This window comes from Petromyzon marinus, chromosome 22, assembly GCF_048934315.1.
Source record: "Petromyzon marinus isolate PM22_M1 ecotype Great Lakes invasive population chromosome 22, UKy_Petmar_22M1.pri1.0, whole genome shotgun sequence".
NCBI classification, from domain to species: Eukaryota; Metazoa; Chordata; class Hyperoartia; order Petromyzontiformes; family Petromyzontidae; genus Petromyzon; species Petromyzon marinus.
The window spans coordinates 16,743,861-16,771,465 of NC_133688.1; the positions used below are offsets into that span (position 1 = coordinate 16,743,861).

Below are 27,605 nucleotides of genomic sequence, written 5' to 3' on the forward strand. Positions count from 1 at the left end.
AATTGAAGGCTCATTGAGGCTTTCCTGGCTTTCTTGGTTTATCAGTTATTATTATTGCCGATAACCTGGACTACAAGGTACATCATTATTCGGTTGCCCTTTAGTTTGGCTCTCAAGAGCCCACGGCAGTTTTACCTCTGTGCTTACAGACCACAGCGGAAGAGCGAGCCAAAGTTGATGGCAGGCAAACAGATCGCTCAAACTATTGAATTTAGGGCTGCGCTCTCATTGTTCGCGACCTCACCTTTCTCAAGTGACTTTTTTCCTGCCTTATCGTGGAATTGTACATTGTGCTGCACTTTATTTAGCCTCACGAAAAACATCCCACTTGACAATTGAACGAAAGTAAATTTAACCAAAACGACAAGATGGATAATGTGTCTTGGTAATGTAAATAAAATTGCCAGTTCATGCAAGGGCAAGTTGTGCAAATAAATAAGCAAATGACCTCGGGTTATACAGTACCTGTAGCTTCGATCATGCGCTCTATTACATCGGAACGCTATTATTATTATTGTAGAAACAGCACGTTTAAAGTAATGCCACTAATGTCGCAAAGCAGCGCACTGCGGAGAGTTAAAAGCAATAAAAAAAATAATGAAAGCGTAATGACATTTTTGTGCTGCCCTACGTCTATCTCACAGAGATCATAACGCCGCGAGTTCTGCTTCGGTGCCCGTGCATTGCCGAGTGTCTGTAACCGCAGTTTGTTCCCATTGTTATCGTCGCAGCTTTCCCACCGCGCGAGGATCAGACCACGATTCTTGGCGCGGCATGTCTCGGCCCACAATCCAAACAAAATCGAGCGATTGTGTGTGGCTGTCCCGTAACCTAGCCTCAGCAGAGAGGGGTTTTTTTTTGTCTTCCAAGGGGCCCGGAACCATGCTTAATTTGCGCTGTGTGAAACAAGCAGGCGGGCTCTGCGCCGCTCACTGCACTTGGTGCCGCTGCCACCGTGGAGAGGGGTTGGGGAGGGGGGCTGCGGATGGGGAGAGGGGAACGAGTGCGAGTGAGGTTTGTCTGTCACGCAAAGAAATTCACACAGCAGTGCTCTTGGAAAATAAAACAAACAAAAAAAACCAGGACATGTGAACACAGGTCCTTGCAGCTATGTGACATTATAAACACAGTGCTCGCACAGGACGCGGAGGAAAAAGATATAAACATAATTCTAGTTTTATTTTATGTTCAAGTTAGAGGCTTTAAATGCTGTAATGGCACGAATAACCTTTCAATTCGAACTGAAAACCAGCACAAGATTTTCAATAATGGTTTTAATCAATTAATTAAATTAATTTAATCAAGACCAGGTAAGGGTCTATTGAGATGAGAAGTATATTTTTCAACGAAGATTTGGGTGAAATAAACTGAATAAGTATTTGAAGGTAATAAAATACAGAATTAAACAACATAAACAGCAACAGGACACAGGTTCCCAAGCAACAGATTAAAACACAAAAGCCAAGCATCTTACAAGGGAACATTATAACAGTGAAAAGGTGCTGGAGTGCAACAAATTTTAAACTCGGAACTCAAGGGGCTCATGAGAAAATCCTGCGATCGTTTGGAGATGCAATTAGGGCGAAACGGGACAGAACACCATATTTGGTGCTACGTAACACATATGTAGAGGGAACGAGGAAAGTAGGAAAACAGAGAACCGGACGAATAGACGAAGCAAAGAAAGATCTGAAAGAGAAAAAAGACTGCAATTGCCTGAAGCAACGAGACCAATTCAAGACAGGGGACAGCGGAAGGCGTTTGCTCAGTGCGATCGTCATTGTCGAGCAGACGAAACGGGTCGGAGGAAGAAGGGCACTTTTTGGGCTTCGTGCAATAGGAACATTAAAAACTATATGTTTTTCCACTTCTTGTGTGTTTTTATTTTGGTTGATGCATTCAGTGGAAGGCAGCGCCCCACTCCAGCGAGCGTAACGAAAGCGAGCCGTGCGTTGACGTGCACATCCCAGCTGACGCGAGGATGTGGGGCGAACGTTGGGGGCAACGGTGCCGTTCAACTCCTAACAAGGATGTCCCCCGCTCGCAGCCGCGTCGCAAAAGATTCCGACCGCAAAATCCTACCCCAAAATCCTACCCCAAAATCCTGATGCAATTCTACCCCAATCCTAACGCAAATCATATCCCAAAATCATTGCGCAAAATCCTACACCAAAATCCTATCCCCAAATCTTACCCCAAAATCCTACCCCAAAATCCTGATGCAATTCTACCCCAATCCTAACGCAAATCATATCCCAAAATCATTGCGCAAAATCCTACACCAAAATCCTATCCCCAAATCTTACCCCAAAATCCTACCCCAAAATCATTGCGCAAAATCCTACCCCAAAATTCTACTGCAATTCTACCACAAAATCCTACCCCAAAATCCTGATGCAATTCTACCCCAATCCTAATGCAAATCATATCCCAAAATCATTGCGCAAAATCCTACACCAAAATCCTATCCCCAAATCTTACCCCAAAATCCTACCCCCAAATCATTGCGCAAAATCCTACTGCTATTCTAACGCAAAATCCTACCCCAAAACCATTGCGCAAAATCCTACACCAAAATCCTATCCCCAAATCTTACCCCAAAATCCTACCCCCAAATCATTGCGCAAAATCCTACTGCTATTCTAACGCAAAATCCTACCCCAAAACCATTGCGCAAAATCCTACACCAAAATCCTACCCCAAAATCTTACCCCCAAAATCTTACCCAAAAACCCTACCGCCCTGTCCCTGGAAAAAGCATCTACACTGACATATCCTAGGGCAGAGCAAACGTGATGGAGACAATGAGTCTGGGGCCCATCAGCACGACCATTATAAGGACAGACAGCGCCAATGAGCTTTGGTGCTTGTTTTTCTTGGACGCCCTGTTATTGTGGAGTAAAAATTAGATTCAGTCATGCAATAATAAACTAATTACATCAACGCAAGACAATACTTTGTTTTCTTTCCCCAAACGGAGTCCCATTTCAACCTGATATCTTTAACAATTGTTCAACCAAACTAATTTTAGAAATGAACACACCAGTTTAAGGCCACTGCCAGGAATTGGCTAAAAAGGTAGAATGCCTTGAAATCAGCTTTCAGAGGAAACTCTTTTACCAAGTTCATAAAAATGCTGGAGTTGGAGAGCAACTTTCTTAATGGTAGAGCAATTGAACTAAGGTCAGCAATGCTTGCATTAGTCCCTAATGCCAAACATTCTGTGAAGACATTTCATTGCAGAGGAAATATTGTTCACATATGAGCTGAAAAATATTTGCTGAATGTTGGAAACTATTCAAGTGTGTCGAATGCTATAACATAGCCCTGGGAAAAAAATATAAGGAGAAATGATCTTCATAATTCCAAATTTTTCATTGATTTAATCAAGGGGAAAATCAGTTTCAAATCGTTTTGGCATGTTATGTGTAAGAAAACAACAGGATTAGGACATGTTTAAAACATATATAGTTTTAAAACTACAAATTTCATGCCAGAGTCCAACTTTCTGAGAAAGTCATGGCAAAAATGTGATACTTTTTGTTGTCAAAGGATTCAACCATTGGTATAGATTCAGTAACACTAATGAGTTCCTTTATTAAGTAGCAAGAGGTTCACTTGACTGCCTCCCTTTGCTTTTTAGACACAACACGCTTTGAAGTGCATCTAAAAAAACACTCGGGGCATAAAAAAAGAAACCACAATCGGCGTCAAGCTGGGAGTTAATCTGCAGGGACAAGATTTCGGGGCTTTTTATTTTTTTAATTTGTTTTGGCAAGAGTGCAAAAGTGTTGATAAACACAGGAAGTGAGGGCCGGATCCAATCCCCCGTTTACGTTTTTTCACTTCCTGCACACCACTGATCTCAACCCCATCAGCACCCAGCTCCACGCGGTGTCGAAATTGACTTCCCCACTTCCTATATGTCGTGATAATTCCCCACGCATCGGCGAGCAACGGCATTCAAACAACAACGGGCGAGCGAGTGTGAGATTAGAGGAAGGATTATTTCGCTAATCTCACCCACGGCTAACATTAGTGGCGGGTGATATCAGAAACGGTCCTGGGGTCCCCCCCCCCGCCCCTTTTCTTTAACCAACCCGGGCTGACCGGCGTGGTTTGAAGTATGGTCAAGTAACCACCCCCCACAACCAACATGGCATTGGGAAGCCTTCATCTAGCAGTCGATTGACATGGGGCTGTGTTAATTTATTTTTCTCACGTGCATTTGGCACATGATGAGAATTATCATCGTAATTATCATCATGTAATTAGTTTCCGGTTTTAATCAAGATAAAGTGTTCACGTATTTTTATTGGCTACAAAAGGCAAACATTTCACAAGATTGTGCACTTTTCTGGACAGATTCAAAGGTCTATTCTATCGACGAAGGCGAGTATATTTCACAGACGCCGTACCATGATACTGTCCATATTCCAACTGCAATGCTAATTCTCATAGTAAATTGCCTGGAGACTCTGACATTAAACAGCAGTATACAAAGCACAAGTTGTAATGGATTTAATGAGACATGTCACTCTCCCAAGACAGTCCTGCATAAAAACAGTTAGACTGGACTTATTAAAGTTTCAATAAAGTAAAAATGGCTATGCATTTTTTTGTAAATAATTCCTATTTAATTTCTGAAATATATCTCTGGGGTTTTCAGTCTCTTAAGTGGGGGCTTGTGCGTGGGATAATGCGTTGCTGTTCCATTTATCCGAGTTTGATTTTTGTAAACTATTTTTATGTATTTACATTCATGTTGGTGTTTTGCTTTGAATGTTCACGTGGGACGATATACTTTTCGTATTTTCGATGCTATATTCATTCATATTATCATTATTCATTCTATGTCTTTCGGTAAAAACCACGTAGATAGAAAAATAATAGAAATATCACGACGTTTCGATCGCAAGCAATCGTCACCTGCAGACGATTGCTTGCTTGTGTTGCGATTGAAACGTCGTGATATTTTTATTATTTTTCTATCTACGTGGCTTTACCGAAAGACCCATAGAATATGTATTCCTGCAGCCACGAAAGCTTTAAGTCAAGAATGATCATTATTATTACGTCATGTTTGTTTGTGTAGTCAGTCACTGTGCAGTTTCAGGTACCAGGACAGGAGGATAGATGCTGCACAGCTTTTGTGTAACGACCTTTATAAAGTAAAAAAGACAAACTCGGAACGTCCGTCAATGACACCGTGGCCTTAAAAGGAAAGATATAAAATAGGTGATGTTTTGGGTAATTGCCCTTCATCATAGCACATACACAGACAGGCCAGAGAGCCGGAGTGGTTAATCAGGGATGGAGACGAAACTATAATTACTGATAAGTAATAAAAAAAATGTTTCCCAATGAGCAGTTTTAAATTTCCATTTGAATAGTTACTTAGAAGTAGATATTGAGCACCAGACAAATAAAAAATGTATTGCTACACAAACTCGGTTGCATGTAAAGTAACATGATATAATGTCGCTGGGAATTTGAGTCAACTAATTTTGAAATACCGGTCACCGGACAGTGCAGGCGTCAGAGCGCCGCTGGCTCACCTACCCTTGACCTGTCACCCTCAGAAGGATTCACTGTCGTGGTTGATGACATTCAGTTCCCAAGTGGTCAAGTGTGTAGGTGGTGCAACTGGACTGGGGCGCACAGGGCGAAGGCGGTCCGGGCGACAGCTTCCGAAGAGGTGGGAAACCAGAAGCATGAATAAGTCCACCGCAGTTAGTGGATCAACAAATCGCATGCGGTGAGGGTAAGCAAATTTGTCCGGCGAGCGTGAAAGGGGCTGTCTCACGGGGCTCTCCAACGCCCCCCATAGCGGAGGCTCCTTCCGCCAGCAGTGGCGTGAGCAAGCAATTGCAAGGGCTGCCTCTTCACCCTCTGTACCGAGGCCCATGCCGACCACGATCAAACTACTCCGCGGGACGACAGGCATGGCGCGGGGTTTTTTGGGGGGAGGAATTTCCCATCGTGGCAAAAAAGGCCACAGGGACGGGATGAAACGGACCTCAGCAGCCTTGCGATGCTCCTCTATGTTTTCCAGGATGTGTACGTCGACCCCAAGGCAGCGGAGGTAGCGTCCCAGCCCCTGCAGCATGCTGTCACACACCACCGCAAAGTTCCTCACCGACATGGGCTCCCGGGAACACGACTCTGGCGGACGGGTGAGGTTAGCCGCCGGCAGTGTTGCCGGCTGAGACATACGCACACACACACACACACGCGCGCGCGCACGCAACAAAAATTACCATGGGGGTCGTGTGATGCTTAAAAAAAACGTGCGAGCTGTTTTTTTTTTAAAATCAGTGAACGCCTAATTGAATTATTGACGGATGGATTGACCGATTTACTTTATAATCTAATTACTTACTTCCTTCCTTCCTCACTCAAAACATTTAAGCAGCATGTAGAAGTGAAATGCGTTGGCTTGTTTGTGGCTCTAGTGATGGCACATTACACGCCATTATGGACAGGATACACAATGCGACGCACTGCAAATACACACGGCTACGGCACAGTAAATAATACTCGGGAATAAATGACTTGAAACAAGCAAATGCACACAGAGGTATTTCCACAAAGACACGTGAAATACAGAGTGGAGCAGTGGTGCGGTGGTTAAACGCGTTTAACTATAAACCATGGTGACCTAAAGTTAAATTCCCGGCTAACAGTAGTGGCGAGTAATAAGTTCACCAGTCTTGGGCACCCATTTCCTCAACCTGCACTGACCAGCATGGTGGCATATGGTCAAGAAACCTCCATGTCTGGATGATGTGGGAAGGCCTTAATCCAGCAGTGTACTGATCTCTGACTGCAATTGTTTTCAGGGAAGGTGTCTCCGTCTGTGTGTACAACACTGTGCGTGATTACCACTTCCGTGCCAATCTTCTTCCACAGCCGCTCATCATCTGGTGCTGGGTCGCTATGTCGAGGCTTCTGCACTTTCTTTCCCACCATGCACTTCTCCAGGTTGACGGACAGCTTGGCGGCCTTGGCTTTCTGGAGGAGACCGTCGTAAACTTCCAGCAGACAATAAGCGTCCGAAGCTGTTGGTAGTATTACACGCACAAAACGCGGTTCAGTTTCCGTGAACAAAACCGACATCGATGAACGAAGCAGAAACGGGAAACCGATGCACGTTACGTTGCGTTTAGGTTACTTTCATACAAAATTTGTACTGGAATCTACTGTTGAATGTGCTATGTTTTGGAGAAAAAAAAATCTTCTGGAATTGTTTCAGCCATTGTTGTTCAAGTGGGAGCCCAGTTTAACACCGTAATGCCATGGGAATGTGGTGTTACAAATTGGAGGCAGGCACAGGTGGTGTTGGCTGTGTGATCTGGAAGTCTGCCACACTTGCCAAGTCTAAATTTAGCCAGTTTGAACCATGAGTTCAGGTCAAAAATGAGGCAATTGTCCCAGCAAGCATTCAAAAAGGGCATAAAGAGGTAATGTGTTTAATCACGGATAATTCCATGAGTAGACAAAGCACCGACGTCAACAATTCCTCCGCCATGACGCAACACAAATCAGCACTTTCTCGGTAGTGCCCAAGAAAGCCGACTATCACTCAAACAGGGGCTCGGGTACAGAACAACGTGTAACATCGTGGCAATGTCATAAGTCCACTTTACGATGAGATTTCTCACGACTCCAGAGTAAATAAGTTTTGTCATTGGGGCGTTCGTACGTTACGGCAAGTCTTACGATTGCTCAGGACCCGTCGCTTTTCAAGGGCAACAGCAAATAGTAAAAACTATAATTAAGCGTATTACCTCAATATATATATAAAAAAAAAAAGATATATATTAGAAATATATATAATTAAGGACACGGACGTCGACGACATTCAGCCAAACAAGTGTAAAACGATCGGCAAGCACCGGCGTAGAGGAGCTGTGCCGTGGTGAGTGGCCGCCGCTCCCACTCGGAGAGCTGCTGCCGTTTGTCGAGCGCCTTGCCGAGCGTCTGCAGCACCAGGAGGCTGAGGCCGCGCTCCTCCGTCGTACGGGGGGCGGTCGCCCCCCGTGCCACCTCTGCGCCGCTGCCACCGGCCAACGGTTGAGCGCTCAGCAGCCGTTCGACCTGCACAGCCGCCGTGATGAGACCACCACCCCACCCACGCCCCCCCGGTTCAAAATATAAATGTGTTTTATGCACAAACGTAACCCTATCTCCAAACATATAGCTCCCCTCTAGCCCTAACACGCACCCAAACTCTAACCCCAACCATAACAGTAATCCCAAAATCTAACCTGGGCTCTAAACCCAACCATAATAATAACACTAAATCTAACTCTACTCCAAGATATAACCCTAACTCTAACCCATACATAACCACAAATGTATTCCTAATCCTAACTCTCTACCAAATCTAAATTCTAACCCAAATCCTAACTATAACTCGAATCCAAACTCTAAGCATAACCAGAATCGTAACTTTGAACTCTACCCAAAATCTAACTCCAAAATACTAACCCCAATCATAACACTTTTTAAATACCGCGGTGGTGTATGCCGGTGTTCTTGTCCTCCCATAAGGATGCGTTTTATCCGGGTATTTTGTTTTCTCCCACACACAAAAACACTCCTGAAAATGTGATTGGCCAAACACTGAGGCAGAAGCATCCCGAATAAAATTCTTCAAACTAATTGAAGATTTTCTTGGTAAATAACATTGAGGAAGCCACCTCTCCAGGGCAACAAGAATCGAGTCTGTTGGAAGCAGTACAGCAAGCAGGTTGTTGACATATCTGTGCAGAATTTTAATACTCCCTTTGGTTTCTTCCCACAATAGCAATTCTAACAAATTAACCAATCGTCCCGGGTTCGACCCAATTGAGTAAGTCTCAAGACTTAGGGCGTCCTCCTTGGGTAGAGAATATGAATGTACACGTAGATAAATCTAACAGAGGTAGACGTAGATATATTTTAAGCACAGACGAAGAACAATAGTGGAAGCAGAGATTTAGAAAATAAAAACAAATCCATGATGGAATTGAATTAGGCATTCAGAAGTACTTTCTGCGAAACATAAAATCATGGAAAGACAATTACATATACAGTAAAACCTTGGATTGCGAGTAACTTGGTCTGCGAGTGTTTTGCAAGACAAGCAAAATTTTTAAATAAATATTAATTTGATAAACGAGCGAGGTCTTGCAATACGAGCAGTACGTATACGCCTTGTCTGCCGAGCGTCACGTGATCACAACTGATATACGAGTGCTTTGGATTACAAACACGTTTCTGGAACGAATTATGCTTGCAATCCAAGGTTTTACTGTACAAGGGAAAATCTAATTATTTAATAAAGATCTTCATTACTGAGAGGGAACTTAAAGAAGAGCAACTGAAATCACGCAATATCAGTACATAGGCGGAAGCATGCATATTATATAGACGAATGCATATACATTACAGATGTGCATTTTAAACATGAACATTGACAGCGACGTTGCCTCTCCCGTATCTTTGTTAAAAGAAAGAAGTAACGTGGAAGCCAAACGCACGCCGTGCCAAACCCCCAGCAGAACACAAGGGGCTATCTCCTTGGGATATGCGAAATGCTCGTGAAATAATAAAACGTTGAGAAACTCTAGATGGGTTTTGTCCGAGCCAAGTTCACTTTGGGCCAAAACCACAAATGCAAGTCTGCAGTAACTAAGCTTGTGTTTATCAGCCAATCACGCTTAAAAGTTGACATGCAAAAACCAAAGCGTTTTTTGTTTTTGGCTATTCAACATACCATATGAATCTAAACCTATGGATTAAATGATTTTTTATCACAAAGACAATTATTTAAACAAATATTTTTGACTTGTTAAAAGTGATCAAATATTTTATATTTAATGTACTTTACTTATATACAGGCATTTAGAGATTTACAGGCAGTATGGTTGTTAATTAATCACCATTGCCATCATCATTGTAAAAATAATCTCATTAAGCACCTTATCAATTTCTGCGAAGAATGTAAAGATATTCAAGGACATCAACGAAGAAAAAAACGTGGCACAAGCAAAAAATAAGTAACCAAATTGAGAATAACCATCACTGTTATTAACCATGAATTAATATGCAGTGACGACATCAGCTTGTGCGCAGCAGCGAGACCAATTGTGGTATCGTGGGACCGTCTGGAATGACGATGGCGTGGGGAGGCCTTCATGCAGTCATGGATTCATCAAGGCTCATAAAGATGAACTATTCAACTCTTAATTTGAAGAGAAAAAAAACAAATTGCTAGGAAGTATTAGAAAGCAAATAAATGTTGATTTATAAAATGCCCAATGCAATCGCATCTCAAGACGTTTTACAAATAGGGGAGCGTGCATTAACGAGACTTACATTTTAAGACGATAAGTTTGGAATTATTTTGAAAGGAGAGATCAAGGAGATGGCTGTACAGTAAAGGTGCAATGAATATTCTTTAGAGGGAAAGTCAGTAATAAGACGGGGAAATACATGTTTAAGCGTGCTCTTGAGCAGATTAAACGGTCCCAGGAGTGCAAAGGGACAAGGGAAAGACATTTCCAAAATAAGAAAGTGGCAGCAAAAGAGAGAAGTGACGACTTCCAAGTGAACAGAAAGTGACTGAGGGTTTTGACAGACGACCTTAGCTGCTGAAGCAGACAGCAGGTGAAGAGAATAGGGAGATGTCAGGGGAGAGTAATTGGGGTAAATAGATTGAGGGTTTTTGAGATGGCGAAGGTGATCTTTCAGTTACTTGGAATTGTATGTTGAACTTCTTTCGCACCGTATGTAGTCAACCGTGCCAATCGGAGGTGCGAATTGTATTAACAGGTAGTGGAGGGAATCTGAGGGCGTGGGTGATGTGGTCTCATTTATGGGGGCAGGAGAAACTTTAAAAAATATCAGTACTTTCAGACCAGAGGCGTATAACGTGTTTAGGTGGGGCAAGATGGCTGCTGTTCTGTTTTGCCTTTTTCCCTTACCTCACCCTTCTCCTCTTGGGTAAAGCAGCGGAACACTGAACGATACTGTTGCAAAACTATAAACTATATTTATTTGTTCCTGACCCCATCCACAATTTTTATTTTATTACTGTATTTAATTTAAAAAAAATCCCCTGTTGCTGGCCTGGTTCCGGTGCTGCCTCCTGGCCCTTGCCTGGCTCCTATTCCACGTTCCAGAGACTCTCCCAGGGATTGCCGCGGCTCCATCAACGACATGGGAATTTTGACTTAAAACTTTCATGACTGCAGGAATTCATATTATTTGGTTATTTCTATAAAGTCACGTAGATACAAAAATAATAAACAAAAAAACGCTAATGTAGACTGTAGCCTGGTTATTAAGTTTGGTGAGTGTACTGGCAGTCTATAATGTAGCTTTAAGTTTAAAAACCAGGCTACAGTCTACATTATAGACTACCAGTACACTCACTCCGATTAAGAACCAGGATACAGTCGACATTAGTGTTTTTTTGTTCTTTATTTTTTATTTATTCACTTTATTTTTTATTATAATTTTTCTATCTACGTGACTTTACCAAAAGAACCAAAAGGACATGGGAAATATTTGCTTTTATTTTCTAAAAGACGTGTATTGTTTGTTCTTGTTTTTAAATGCGGATTTTTTTATTTGGAAGCGTCTACTGTCCCTGAAGATGCAGAGAAAGAAACAGTCGTTGGCATAGTCTTTGGCATGATTGACCTTGCAGATTTTTGATCAAATCATACCCAATGTTTTTGTCCAATCGAAGCCCTTCCTGAGGTCTAAATTGATGAATTGTTAAGAGGGAGCTTTTAAAATTTTTACTTGCCGTTAAGGGTTGAGAGTTCATGGGTTAGGGGTAAGGTTAGGGGATACGTGTCACGGTTTAGATTTGCAATAATAAATTGCAAGCCATTCCACAATCTGGGCTCTTTGGAGATAGCACAGTGCAACAGCGAATACAGAAGTCTGAGACACTTATGTGTTTACCTGCTTTTGCAGCACGGCAATGTCTAGAACCCTGGAAGACTGCTGAAGTGCTGGCTTCAACATAGGGTATGATGTTAAGAGATACTGGATGTCTCCACCCACATCGTAACCTGTAAATACAAAGCAGTGATATTCGCCACATTGTATAGGCTGTGATGTATACCACAAAAATATGTATACGCCGTGAGGTGTACATGCGAATGCATGTGTATATATTGACCGTGATGTGTATCCCATGTGTGTATATATGTATAGGCTGTAATGGGTTCCTTGCATATTTACATTTGCAAATGTTGTGGTGTATGCATTGATGTTGAACTTCTTTCACACAGTACGTACCCAACCGTGCTGATTGGAGGTGCCCATGTGTACCACGTGTGTATATGAATAGGCTATAGACAGGACACTCAAAAACAGGCAGTCTCTCAAACAACCTACTTTCTGTCCTGCCATTAACCAACTACCTTGCAGCTGTGCCGGTATCACCATGAACACAATGCGTATGGGATCCACCAACAACACCTCAAAAGCACTGGGCTACGTGCATGTACCACATTACGTGCACATACAGCCAACAACAATCGAATAGGTAGGTTTAGCAAAAGAGTAGCAGCACATCTATTTACATTAAAAAAAATACATAAACTAAATTCACATAATATTTGAATAAATGTAGTACCCAGTTTCAGGACATCGCCACTCGAGAAGAGCCTTCTCATCAGGCCGAGCAGCCTGCCCTCCTCCGCGACACTATTCTTGGCTTCACAACGCCCCGAACAGCTCGCCTGCAGCTGTGCCGTTTCGTCTGAGAAAACATTAAAAACAGAACCCGCCGCTGCCCCCACCCCCCACCACCTCGTTTCATAATTTTCAGCAATGCATACGACGGTCGCAGTGTATTTTGGCTGCGCGTTTGAATTAAGAAAACGAATGGGAGCTTAGTCAAGAGCCAGGGCACGTCAACGTTTGGGATGGTGGCCCGCGGTCGAGAATAACGATGGGTGCGGCAGCCAAGGGAGGGGAGGGAACGCAATCAAGCGGTCGCCTACCGCGGAGATGGAGCGATTAAATCTGCTTGTGTGCGGGTATTAGTAGGTGGATTGCTACATCGCAGGGCCGTGAGAGATCGCAACACAGCCACGGGAAGCTTCAGTTGATTGAATATGGCTGCTGCTGCTGCTGCTGCAGACGACAACAATGACGACAATCTATCTCTGGGGGCTTCGGTGTCCGCGCTGCGCAATTCGTGCGGTGGCCGCACCGTGAGCGCGCGGCTCAACGTTCGTTGCCCGGGCGAGGCGCCGCTGCCCCGGCTGGCGGCCGCTCTCCTCCTCCTCCTCTTCAGAGAGTCGCGGCAGATCAAGCAGCAGCACGCGGTCCCTGCGGGCCACCTGCACGAGCGCGACGCGAGGCTGCGACAGCACCCCGAACGACGGGCGCCACTCCATGTCCACGCCCAGCGTGCAGCCCGGCTGACGCGGTGGACGACGGCGGGCAGGGATGGGGAGGGATGATGCGCGAGGTAAGGAGGACGTTTTCACAGGCCGCGAAGGTGCACCTCCGCAATGTCTTGCTCACGCCACTGCCGGTGGAAGGGCTTCCACTAGAGGGAGCACGACAGAGCCCCTCTGATGGGTATTTGGCCTACTATTCTAGCCCGACTAGATGTAAAAACGACTAAAATATTTGGTAAGTGTAGTAGTTCCCTTCATTGACCCAGGAAAGCCTCACTGGGACTCTTTTTTTTCATGATTGTCCTGCATTTGGATGTGTGGCCAATTCAATTAACATGTGGGAGGAAACCGGAGTACCCGGAGAAACTCTACATATAAAATGGAAAAAACACTCAAAGCTCTGTGCAAATAGATTCAATGCATGTACATTTAAATAAAACGTATCACCATTCTATCAACATCCCTTCATTATCCCATAACTTGGCACACTTAATGTACGAGTTAGTTGTAGTTTACACAAGCTGTCACAGTCAATTAAACGATGGTCAGAGCGCAGCACCTGTAGCATTGCAGGTAAATGCATCTCGAGGTCGGCGAGGTTGTCGATGAAGATCACTTGATCGAGGGGCACAGGCAGCTGGTAGCAGTCTTCCCTCGAAGAGTACGCCATTGCACTCTCTTCCTCTTCACTGCTGGAAAAAGAATGTAACATAAAATCGGCAATTTGCCTTACATACGTTCTTCGAAAACGTACTGCCGTTTTCCCCCCAATTGTATTCAAATCGTTCCACAAATAAAGTCATCAGATGAAATTTACATTTGGTTCTTTGCAGATAGCAGCGCATTTCCCTGTGTTAGAGAATGGCACGTGTAAGAAGATACCATATAACTACTTCTGACCTTTCATATCCACACAACAAGGGGTACACTTACCAACACCGCCTGCTATGATGGAATCCTGACAACTGGAATTAAGCCAAATTGTCATAAGATGAAGGAATTTCCGTGAGGACGCCTACAGGCAGAAGCGCATCACCCCATGCAGGAGAGCGGCCCCTGGCAAGGGATGTCATGCAACGACTTTCGAAGCAAATTCAACAGGCCTCTCGTCAAGTCACACTCAAGCCACACCTTGTGAAGCCCATACAAAGACCGTCAATCGAGCTGAAATGTATACAAGTCTCCACGTTGGAATCGGCCAGATTTAAGTGAAAAACCTTATTTGAAATGAATGGTATTTTTTTTTCTTTCAACTCGCTAAACTTGAGAGCTCCGGTTAAATCACAGGCGGCTGAAATACGGCTTCACAACCAGCATCTCAGTTGGTGCCGACTCAGTCCTCTCATCCTCAAGCCACCCAGCCACCTCATTTGTGTCTTATACGCAAATAGCTCTCTTTAAAATCCAGTGCCCGCTCATCGAAACGATTAACTGGGCATCCCTTTGCAGTTTACACATTTGCATGCCGATGGGGGGTATGCAGTGCAATTCACAGCTAGTCACTGCAACTTAGAAAACATCATAGACTTCGGATATAGTGCCAAATTTGCAAGAAAGCGGGGCTTTTATGTCAAACTGATAGCTTGGCAGTGCAGTTTTATATATACACACACAAAAAACACTCCGATTTCAATGTGCACAGAGAAGGCAAATGTTGATGACTGGCAAATTCTTCAATATTCAATGGTAAGAAACCCAACCTAAAACTAACAGTCAGTCACAGGATCCATTATTTAATAATATACTATAATAGCCTTTAATAACATCCTTACAAAAAAATGTGATACCGGCACGCCGAAGGGTGTGCAGTACAATTCACAGCTGCTCGCCGAGCCTTTAGAAAGCAGCAACAAGGATTCCTGAAAAATTGTCAAATTTGCAGGGAAAGCAATGCTCGTGGCAAAACTGACAGGATGGCAGCGTAGCTATGGGAATATATATTTTTCACCGCTATTTTTTATTTAGTTGGAAAAGGCAAAATGTAAAAAATTCGGTAGCGAGCTGAGAAAATTCAGAAATCGGCAAATTATTCAACTTTCAAGGAACCTTCCCCCGGTGACCCGTTCATTGCCTCGTCAGTGGCACGGCTCTGGGCTTCTGCAACGGGGAAAAACAATCTGGCACACTCCCCGAGCTGCCAGATGTGGCGACTCGACGTGGGCCTCGGCGTCGCTTGGTCGCAGTGTGAAAATGGGTACGAGAGAGGCACGCGCACCCATCCTCCTGCCGCTGATTGGACAGTATCCAGAGCACGGCGCTGGGCAGCCGGTCGTGTGGCATCTTGAGGCGACGTGCCCAGCGGGCTGCTGCTGTCACATCCCTGTAGCTGCACAGCATCATCACCAGCTGCTCCTGCAGCCACGGGTTGTTCCCGACCGCCACCTGCACCAGTCGGGCAAAGGTGGAGCGAGTGGCGAGCATGCGGCGCTGGGTCAAAGCCTTGGTGGCAAACGGTGACCGAGCGGGCTCATACCGTACGCGAGCAAGAAAAACTAAGTTTTGTTACGAAAGGTTTTCGCGATTGTGCTCTATAGCTCTTTTGATGTGTTTTGGGGTCGTACCGCGAGTTGCTTGGCGCTATTGTCCGACGTTTCGCTCCACGTGCTGCCAGTTTATTTAGGAACGTGGAGTAAAATGTGGGACATCATTACGAACAACATAATGTACAACCCTAAGGCACGGCAGAATGTTTAGTTATTTGTACAGCCCTTTTGTCAACTCACTGCTGGATGAGGGCCTCCCCACACTGTACAGGTTGCGGAGGTCGTTTAACCATACATCAGCATACTGGTTATTACGGGTTCATGAAGGTGGGGACTACATGTGAGAGCATAGATGTACAGTTCAACAATGGATTTTTCTGCACTGCCCTCTACTGCCCACAATATAACCGTGCAGCTTATTGTAACCTGCTGTGCAGTGGCCACCTATCTTTTTACTAGGTCTAGCAGTTGATAGATCATAGCTGATGATTTTGATGATGAAGTATTGCTTGTTATCAGTCTGTTCTTGGTGCCAACATGAACCCCCTCAAATGCAAACAAGGCCGTGTTTATGACAGAAAGGCTACACGGAGTCGGCAAAATATCTGACGCTGGTATTAAGTATTTTCCAAGTAATATAAAAATTAGCACCCATGCACATGGTGGCTGTGTTATTGTGTCTTTACCATGTGTGAAATGGTCAAGCAAGTAATATCAAGTTTAGTATTTCCAAGAGCCCTGGGCCAGACAAGACGCTGGCTGGCTGTTACTCATTGTCTGTGCACCCATGGAAACAGACAGTAAATGTGCACAGCATATTTCCTTTTGAAGGATGACTAAATAGTTCGCCCACGGCTTTACCTGCGACAATTTGAAGCTACTTTAAGCAAAACTGGAATGAAACACTCGATGGATTATTTTTGCTCTTCGATAACATTGCTACAATGTCCTCCTGGCTTTCCCAGGATAGTTCTTTTTGAGTTAAGCCTTCCTGGCAAATCTGTCTTCCCGACACATTAAAAGCCCCGGTTTTGTCAGTTCCATAATAATACATCACTCAAGAAAATGATTCCTGTATTGTGAAATACTATTATTCCCATGGTATATCCCGATTTAGTTTTTATTGTAAAGCACGTATTGATGTCCGCTAAACTTCTTTCGCACCCGTGCTAATCGGAGAGCAGTGGCGGCAACATGACTAGTCAATGAGTCTGCACGGGCAACGTATTTTGTTTACAAGTGGCCAATGAAATAAAATTCTCAGAAAAGTTCCAGAAAACACATCCTCGTGGGCGAAACACAGGAAACCAAGCTGCTTCAGCCGTCATTGTAAAAGTGCCAGGGAAAGGCCCAAAAAATGCATTGACGTCAGGCAAATATGATACTCGCAGTCGTCAGGTCCGCTATAGAGAGAAACTCGGTGGGATGCTGGAAAATGCCCCCTGCAGCCAGGCAAGCAGCCAGACATTGTATGCAGCAAATTGCATGCTGTCAAAAACAGCTCACAGCAAGTTCCATTTCAACGAGGTGTGGTCAAAGTACTGCTGCAAACTCAAGCAAAGTGTTTGGTTGTTGTGTTTCTAATGAGCTTGGTTTGTCATTATAGAGACGTGTGGATGTACAGCCTTTTGTCAATGCACTGCTGGACAAAGGCCGCCCCCATTCCGTGTGGGTTGCTGGCAAGTGAGGTGGCGGGGGGGGGGTTATTTGAACCATATTTTGCCATGCTGGTCAATGCTGGTTGGGAGAAATGACTTGGGTGCATAGTACAGTACAATCGTAGATTTTTATGCACTGGCCACAATGTAGTCCTGCAGTAGCTTAAAACATCTTTTAACACATGGGTGATTCGGTCACAGGCAGATGAGAGTTATAGGATAGAAATATATAGTAATGGTATGATCTCACGTGCAAGTGTTTAGAAAATGTGGTCTTCTGCAGTTTTCAAAGTAAGACCGTAAAAATACAATTCGAGATACTCCTCGTGCAGGGTGCTTGCACTCAAACGCAACATACACCCTACACATACACTTCACAGACTATCGATATCTGGCACCCTGAACGTTCACCTGTCTTGCTGTGCTGCAAACTCTAAACGTTGATAAATAAACTTAATAATGTAACAGGCTCATTGCAAAAAAAACGATTTCTAAAAAAAAAACAGGGAAACTAAATACGGCCACATTTCTCTGCTGTGCATTGAATTGAGAAGGAAAAATAGAACCACATTCCTTGAGAATAATAGAAGGCACAGGTCCTTTCACCTGACTCCATATCACTTCAAAGGCTGGGCGCGCAACCAAACAGGGTTACGAGGGCAGAGCACACTGTAATTACACGGGATATGCACAAATCCAGTTTTCATTAAACACGCAGCCTAACTCTATAAGCGAACAAACAGTGTTTTGGCACGCCAGGGCCCGCAAAACACAAAACAAAATCCTCTCGGTTTATCGACGATGATGTCGAGGACAAAATCCTCTGGCACAGCGCGCTACAACCGTGACGTTTCGGGACAACCTTCCCGCCAAACTGCCCTAACAAAATGCGCATTTGTTTCGTGAGCACGGACTGTGATGTCGGGGGATTAGGGATGAGATTCGGGTGTTTTTTTTCTTTCAAACCAACGGTGCGATATGTGATGTTGGCACCAATGAGATCGCAGTGGGTTTTGAAAGGAAGCGATGGGCTGCAGATTTATTTTTAGTGTAAAAAAGATATGGCGAGCGTTAGGTTTTCCATCGATGTGTATAAGAAAAAACCGGAATGGAACCGTGGAAAAAAATGTAAAATTGTGACCCGTCTTAATTGCGCATGAGAAAATGTAAGTTAATAACATGGTGAAATACACATTTACCGCTCGAAAAAAGGTTCTGAAACATTTACTAGGACAGCTTCATTTTTGCATTTAGACTGTACAACACATTTCACCAATCTATCATCCGTTTCACTTATCATGCGAATGTAAATTATTTCCCTGCAGCCATCTGTACACTCTCGTCTATGTAGACAATCATTACCTCAAGCGATATGCAAACCAAGGATCGTTGTTACCTTATTACATTTCAATACAACTCCCCTTATCCTTGGTGATGTTCAGCATGCTGTTGGTGTTTTCTATTAACTATGGACATCCTCATGGCTGACAAAGAAAATGGAACATAAGCTTAAAAGTGCAGCAAAGAAGCATGGTTATATGCGTGCTTTTATTTAAATTGAGCCAAAGAAAGAGGAACGCATAGAGGAGAGAACTTATGCTAAGTTAGGAGACATTCTGACTGTTAAGAAAAGTAAGTGGGCTTGGGCAGGATACGTCACTATGGGTAGAAGGGACAATGGCCGTTGGTTAAGATGGAGTGGGAGCAAAGAAGTGAACGCTCATGAAAGCACGTCCTTTGGGGAGATGGAACGATGAAATCAGATCACGCACGGGTGCTTGGAGGATTATTCTATCTCAGTAACAGCAGAGGCGTAACAGTTCAGGGAGGTCTTCATCCAGCAGCAGATTAATAATTTCCGATAAATGTCAGTGCGATGGTCAGTAGATAAACACGGAAAATTTGATATTGACGCCACTCGTCCACAAAAAATGCACATAATAGGAATGGATGGACAATAATTAATGGATGGACAATGAGAATTTCTGCAGATCAACTGGGGGCTCAAGTTATATAAATAACAAGCAGTGTCTCTATCAACTGTGCCGAAGTTCAAACTTTGGAAGTAAAAACGTCGTCTGCGCTGCTTGCTTCGGAAATAACGGCCAACTTTTAAAAATAACGTCACGTGGTTTTAACATTTACGTTAAGCAGACGGGCTCTTACATCATAACACCAGCAGGTATTGTCGGCGGAGATGAGATTAAACTGTTGTTTCCTTTTAGTCTACCTGCACCAATACAGCATACGTTAACCAACAGGCTCTTTAGTCACAGTCAAACATCTATTTGTCATAATAATTTTTATTTTACACATCTATGCACGTCTACACATGGTGCATTCAGTAAACGGTAACAAAGTACGTTACGGGAGTAGAAACAGATGGACTCGTGCATGTTTTCAAGGGCCCTTATTTATTTTGTTAGCTGTGGAAAGCTGTGGTGTCCGCTGACGTGTAATGTTTACGAAAGAGAAAGGTGTTTGGTGCAAAGCTTTGCTCACGCGAATGGAATATTTCAAGACCACGTCAGGAGTTAAAACGGCAGATCAGGGGTCACTGGATAGCTGAGAACGATGACGATTGAAAAGATTTCAATGTGAGCCTCAAGGAACCTTAATGCTGGCATAAGTCATATCACCGCTAAAAGTTTCTCCCGTGCTAAGATAATTGCTGGCCTGTTTGTTAAATTTATTTTTTTACGTATTGGCACGTTTTACAAATAACTTGAAGTTGAATAAGCAACTGTGGATTATGGATGACTGAATCTTTATTTTTTTAGTGTCACAGATTCTAAGAGTGAACGTTTTGGGGGATTTGTTACGGTCACATTATGACCATTGCTGCTCTCTGCAACTCTTTCATCAGCATTAATGAAGAAATCCATCAAACCATACCATATGCCTTTCATCTGGCTTTGAACAGCCCAGAACTGAATAGGCCACTGTTATGATTTTATGAGATAATTATCATTGTCGGCGTTCACGAAGAAAGCTAATTAAATTATATATTAAGACTGCTGATGTCTCGTAATGAACCGAAGGGGGTGTATTTGATACGTCGCAATAACTTGGCCGGTTGAAAAGTGGATGCGTGTTTCAGTCATTACGTTCAGGTGATGAAACTTTCTTCCTCTAATCAATGAGGAGCCAAGACATTGCTCAAAATGTGAGGCACATTTTACCCAACAATATTTTCCAAAACGTATCACTAGGAACTCCCCCCCCCCCCCCCCCCGAAAGCTCAAATTGCAGTTGTTAAGACAAAACATGACAAAGTTTAAATTCTAAATCCTTAGTATGGCCCCAGACAGGACTACGACTATAGACCAAACATTTTGGAAAAGCGGTGAAAGATGGTGCAACGCCAAATCCTTACAGCCATGCCAAGACCCGTCAGATTCTTGGCCACAATGTCCCTAGTACTTGTTTCTTGCACTCAGGGTAAGACCCAATGTATTATTCTACCAGATGCTGATTAATCCAGAGTTGTTTTGAGAACAAAAAAAATCCAGCATGACACGACTCAGAATGGTGTACATCACAGCAGCTACAGCAATGCCAATTAAATCGGCAGTCGTGCGGGTGGATACACAAAGTCTGCTGTTCAAATCTAAAAGCGAATATTTTAATTACGAGCAGCCAGTTGTAATTACAGCCCTGACATTTTACATCAGGGCAGACATCACTTGACAAACATAAGCGTTTTAAATCAGAGTACAAACCGGAGCTGGGTTATAGTAGCAGGTTTTTCGTCTCAATTTATTAGAAAAGCATGGAGGAACCATGAAAATATTCGAGTAAGACGAGGCTTTTCAAAGTACCGTATGAGGGGGTTGTCTGAGATTGAGTTGAGAGGTCATTAAGACTCAAGAAGATTATAGTCTAAAACAAGATGAGGATGGGGCTGATGTCGTTGCTGCTGCTGCTGCTGCTCCTGACGATGATGATATTTTACTTAAAAGACGTCGGCACTTTTCCTTTTAAGGCCGAGTAAATTGTTTTTGGTTCCTCAGTCAACGCCCCTTTTGATCCTGGATTGCAAGCCCCCGGGAGAGATGAGTAAAGGATAAACGCTGTCTCCTAAGATTCCAGGAGTGTCCCTCTCATGTGGAGTTTTGTGGCGGCGCTCTATTTATCAATTACCGTTAACAAATTCCCACTGCAACAGAGCCCGTATTGCCTTTGATTCATTGGTATTCATTTTCAGAGGTAGTGAGCGAGGCGATCACCGGGGAGCAGATACGTATGACCATCAATCATGCAAATGACAATTTTCCGATTCTAGAATACAAATATATCGCTCGATTGCAAGAGGCAGGATTGCAGGCTTTATCGAACGCAGCTGTGGTATGGGGGGGAAACTGAAAACTGAGTGAAGTAGATCCAAAAACGACCACAATAAACGCCTTTACCCATGAAGTAGAATGGCTTAAAGAGCAGCTTCACTAACTTGCGTTACCAGAAACAAGGAGTGTGACAATTCCCTTCCCCCTTGTGATTCCACGAAGTGCCAGAATTCAGGGTTGCGATGGCATTAAAGAATCGACTCTTGTTTTCACGCTGTGGTGAATGGAGTGGTCTCTGCTGACTGGAAGTGGGTCACGTGAATCATGACGTATAATAAAAAAAACAATGATGCTTATGGAGGCAATTCAATGCATTTATCGTGATCCTATGCATCGATATTAATCATTTAATCACTGCACAATTACACGCCCATGAAGAACAAATTTACATGCAGTAAATGCCCCTTAAGTACGTTTTGTGAATATTCACATTCAAGGAAGTGGCACCTGCATATTGGTTATGTCAACGGAGGTAATCTGTTCGCGCACGTATAGATTGCCTTTGGTATGAAGCCAAACTCTAATTATCACGCTGGGTAGACGGGTAGGCTATGATTAAGTCGGTGAAATGGCAAACCGAATATCCGCCGGCAAAACATCATCAGATATTTTACAACGTGCATGCCGTTTAAGGCGGCGAGTGTCACCACACAATTTTCACAAGTTTCAATTGACACCGATGATGCACTCCAATCGTGGTCCGAAGCGCGAGGCTGCACACTGGCACTTGCATCAATTCAACGAGAAAATTGGTAAATCGCGCGGACACACGATCTCGGCCATTTCTCCAATGGGCCTTTGAAATCCGGCACCACAAAAAAAACCCTCGGGGACACAAAATGGCGCACTTCTTTTTTTTTCTTCCTTTCTGCCGCCACAGCAGACAAAAGCGCGCCCCCCCAAAAAAAGCAATGCAAAAAGAATTCCTTCTTAACAGCCTCCTCCTTTTTTTTCACGGTTTACATTCAGGTGCCGCGTAACGCACACTCGTCCACGGACATACTATCAAATTTGCAGGGACTTTAAACTACGGTATTTTAGCTCCAGAAAACATTCGCGATGTAATTGCCGCGTGCGCACGAGGTGCGGTCAGACAGCGCAAAAAAGTGGGGCCTTAAACGCATGCACACTGTTGAATACGGTTTATTATAGCAATAACGCACTCCAGTTTTTTGTGCAGATTAAATTAAGTTTCAGCTTCATACTTTATTTTTCGCATGTTTATCCCAACCGTATATGATTAGCAATCGAACTGCTTATTCACGTCAATGCATGAGGTGCTATTGGCAGATTCTACGATCAGCACTTACCCATGAATTGCCCTCATATCTGTGTGAAGAATAAAGGATAAACGTGGGTAAAATTAAAATGTACCACCAATTCCCAGTTATTCCTCTCATCCATGCTCTGGTGCACATAAGAGGATCAATTTAGTGCCTATGACAACCACTTCCAGATGACATTCATCTGCAGAAAAAATATACACCAGCATCATAACCGTTCGCCAGAGCAGGCAGGCTGGCCAACCACCACCAAAAACGACCACCACGATGACCACTTCTTCACTTGAGCACTGCCTCACTGTGGCACAGGCTTGAGTGCCCTGTAGACATTGGGAGCTCTTAATGGATAGGGACACTCATGCCAGTCGGGTACTCATTGAGAGGCGAGACAAAATGTGCTCCCTTCACAAACCAGCACTGACCAACTAGCACTGGTAAAGCAAAAAACTCGCCACGACCGACGCACCTAAACCACAGCCCGACGCCAACAGCTCTGGATCCAGCAGCCATGGCATCTGCCAGGTAGGAGAAGGACCAGGCGGGTGCTATGGATCGCTGGCAGGACACGTCGCAAGAAGAGGGGGCGATGGTCACGAACAGGGATGGAGCGGCAGCGAAAGGAATGCAATGCATACAAGAAGGATGTCGACGGAGAAGGTGCGCCGTGGTAAAATCAGCTCATGTGTAAAGGCTAGGTGGATCACAGGATCATGAGAGATAACAAATCCTTGGGGAGGCCTTCATCCAGCAGTCGATTATGGCTGATGATGATGACCGTGACCACTATTTGACTCCCAGCACCACCATAACGATTATCACTACCACCACCACTGCAACAACAAATACCACCACCCTAACTACTACAACCGCCAACACTAAATGGCAGCTAGAACACATTATTTAAAGATGCCACAGCCATCGTTCATTACGATTTTTGTGCCCCAAAAGTACCAGAAGCTGACCCATGCCTTTGCGAGGATTGAGGATGATTTTGCCACGGAGACTTTTCTTAGCCACAGTTAAGCACGGATAAACGGATAAAACTGATTCTACTTCTGCAATGACTCGTTTTATCTGCGGGGAAGCACGGACAGTGAGTGATAAAATCTCCGTGGATCGATTCAGTGACATGGTTAACATTAATAGTGGATAACAGGAAAACAGATGTTAAAATCTTATCTCTTTGACGAAGTGTTATGACTCGCACACAAGGGGTGGCAAATATACTGGTACACGTGCCTTTTGTATTTAACCACTTTCCCCATTGATGCAATCTAAGTATTTGCGTTTGAGGACTGTTAAGAGGAAGTTATACAGCACTCGTAACTCTCCGTGCGTAAATGAAAAGAATGGTCATCATTGACCACCCTGAAAGACAACGCACCACTAGCGCTGCCACTTACTATTATTGGGAGGGTGCTAACTATATCGCCTAATGTTCATTTAGCATGCACCACATAAAACTGAATGCAGACAAGCATCTTGATAAAAAAAAGTTGAGTCTTACCGAAATGTGATCATTCCAATTTTCATCGTCCATTGCTTTCTGCGGATAAACAAAATGTACCATGGTATAACAAAAAAAATTGCAATGCTGTCGTTCTAAATATGGTAGCAATTTCCTTTAGAAACGATTGTAATGTCAAGACACAAAGTAAACAAAATTAACATCCAATCTTAAGTTTGCGATAGATGCATCGCATGTGTAAGAATCAATGCATTTACATTTGTATACGTTGCAATTGGGTTCACGTCATCCCTGTAGCCACCAGAGGTCAACCGTGAAGAACCAAAAAGTGTATTCCTGAATTGAATAATAGTGCCAACTCATCACGTGGTCAGGGAGGTGAATAATACCACCCCATGTAAATGGAAATTTGGTTACTGCAAAACGTTTACCTCTCCATACTTTTGGTAAAAGAGAAACTTCATTGCTCCCAGTGCTCGATATTGCTTCACATTGGGGCAAAGTTCTGCAAAAAGAAATTCGATCAGAATTTGTTATTTTGCATCACTTGAAATCCCATTCATTTAACGAGTCAAACGCAAGTGATAATCATGTATAAAAGCATTGTGTCAAGCATTATTTTAATGGCATTCGGCACAGGGTGTCCTGCGGACGCTTTTCCATCACAAGGTAAAAGCATGAACATATCATGTGTATGCACAACTCTGGTGTCAATCCATTGTTGGACGAGGGCCTCCCCACGCCGTGAAGATCGTGGGGAATTTTTCACCATGCTTCGCCATGCTGGTCAGTGTGCGATGGTGAAGGCAGAGAGCAGATTTTGGAACATAGCACAGTACAATGGATTTTATCACTGGACTGTCTTCGACTAGCCACGTTGCCCCGCGGCAGCCTACACCACCTGCTGTCAGCATGGTGGTCACCCATCCAAACATGATCCAGGTTTAATTCTGCTCAGCTTCCGAAATCTGATCGGATCGGATGCAATCCAGATTATTTGGTCGTTGGCGACAACACCCTGTATATTAATCTATATTAAACAATGGTGGTCACCCATCCAAACGTGATCCAGGTTTAATTCTGCTCAGCTTCCGAGATCTGATCGGATCGGATGTAATCCAGATTATTTGGTCGTTGGCGACAACACCCTGTATATGAATCTATATTAAACAATGGTGCCAGTGGAAAGATAGGCCGAGGCAAGGATAACAGAGTTTAAGGCCCCACCTGAATCGATCTTGTAGGTATCCAGTAATCGTGTCACAAATTTGCTCAGAGATTTGGGATGCATACGCTCATGTTTCACCTGCTGCAGACCTGGGTACTGTCTGCAGAGAAAAAAATTTTCATTTCCACGTATGCTTGCATTGTGAATCATAACAGGACAGGTATAATGCCAATGCACTCCAGTGGGCAATTATTTGGTCAACCATGTAAAAAGATGGAAAAGGTTAAACAAACACTCTAAGCACAGTACTCATTTAAGAACCTATAAACAATCTCGATAAAACCACGGCTCACGAATAACTTGGCTCCCAGAATACCCAATTTGGGGCTATTTTGATGGCATTTTGTCAACACACGCTCTAAACCAGGCAAAACAAAATCAAACAAATCGTCGCTCGCCCGCCGGCTAATGACCGCCCTGCGCAAAAGGCCCGGCGGCGAGGAAGCCACTCTGCGGGAACACCCTGCCGCTGACGGGGCCCCAGGAAGTGCAGTTCCCACAACGCAACAGGATGGCAGGTCTCCCTCCGTCCAGGGGCGGCGGGGGCCGCCGCAATACTTTCCATCCCGTAATTTCCCAGCTGTCAGCCGCGCTTCCGCTGGCCCTTCCGAGGGTGCCGGCTTCGCAAGGGGCGCAAACGCCAGTCGCGGTGACGAGACGCACGTGGCTTTGCTGCCCGGCCATTAAAAAAGACTTGCGCTTCCTCTCTCTTTCTCTCTCCTCTCCTGCTGCTCAATTCACCTATGCCGCCCATTGGCAATGAACTTGTGTTTTTTTTTTTTTCCCCACGTTTCGGTTTGCCGTCTATTTAACACGCGCTGTCTGCTGCCAAGAGGCCATAACCATTTCCGCTGAATTCCGTAATCTGACAGGTATCATCTTAACGGGTTATTAAATGGTGGCAAAACATCAAACTGCGTTCTTGCGTGCGAAACGGTTAGAATATTTCAAGTGATAATTCTCCCAAGTAAATGGAAATTAATCGTCCGATGTGAAAACGTGTTTTTGTTCCTTAAAAACAACGGTCCATCTGATCCAAGCCGTTAAACAAAAACCTCATGCTTTCATACAAGGGAAGCTGCTTCATTTCTTAGTCATATAAAACATATATTTTGCTCTTGCCAACCATACATGTTGTGCATTAGTTTGTGACTGGATTATAGTTTTACTGCCACAGCAAGGGCCATTCCTTACTCAGAGTCACTCTGCACTATTGGCAACTACTCAGAAGGCCAATACCATCTGTTGCTATATGCCGAAGTAGCCTCATGCAATTCTTTCCATGTAACCTGTAGGGATCACGCATACCTGCAAGTCCCCTAGTCACATCATCACGTTGTCATCATAATCACGCTATCATCATCCCTTCTTGCCTCTACGCCTGAAACGCGGCTTGGGTGAGCCTCAAATATTCATGCCCTCAGCTGAACTCTGTAAGAAGACCTAGAGAAAGCTCATGGGTTGTAACATCAGCTAGCTTGTGTCTTTATCCATCGGCAAGGGCAGGATCACCAGGCATTTCCTAGATTGCTTTCACTTGCAAAAGCACCTACTTGCCCGAGCGATTAGCAACTCATTTGTCAGAAGCGATATAGCACATCAGCGGCATAACAGACCACGAACCTTCCCCGTAATGAGGCCCCCTCTTTCAGTGCTATTTTTAGCTGCTTAAATTTTTTGCGAACTATAAAGATCCCCGATGAGCACAGCAGAAAAGAATA

At 44.0% G+C, this 27,605-nt stretch overlaps 1 protein-coding gene across 10 annotated transcripts in view; it reads right to left on the minus strand.

Annotated features, from left to right (window-relative positions):
- Positions 1-27,605, minus strand: part of EXD3 (exonuclease 3'-5' domain containing 3) — a 98,137-nt gene that overhangs the window by 53,766 nt on the left and 16,766 nt on the right. For 9 of the 10 annotated variants that reach the window (XM_076068788.1, XM_076068786.1, XM_076068787.1 and 6 more), the window contains 11 exons: positions 25,884-25,984; positions 25,088-25,161; positions 24,696-24,734; positions 15,634-15,800; positions 13,978-14,110; positions 13,226-13,436; positions 12,644-12,769; positions 11,965-12,074; positions 7,899-8,100; positions 6,886-7,061; positions 6,020-6,205 (listed from right to left, as the gene is read on the minus strand). In XM_076068788.1, coding sequence (XP_075924903.1) covers positions 6,020-6,205; positions 6,886-7,061; positions 7,899-8,100; positions 11,965-12,074; positions 12,644-12,769; positions 13,226-13,436; positions 13,978-14,110; positions 15,634-15,800; positions 24,696-24,734; positions 25,088-25,161; positions 25,884-25,984 — 1,525 coding nt within the window. The remainder of the gene's footprint in view (positions 1-6,019; positions 6,206-6,885; positions 7,062-7,898; positions 8,101-11,964; positions 12,075-12,643; positions 12,770-13,225; positions 13,437-13,977; positions 14,111-15,633; positions 15,801-24,695; positions 24,735-25,087; positions 25,162-25,883; positions 25,985-27,605) is intronic. The other variant, XM_076068782.1, reaches the window with a different exon arrangement.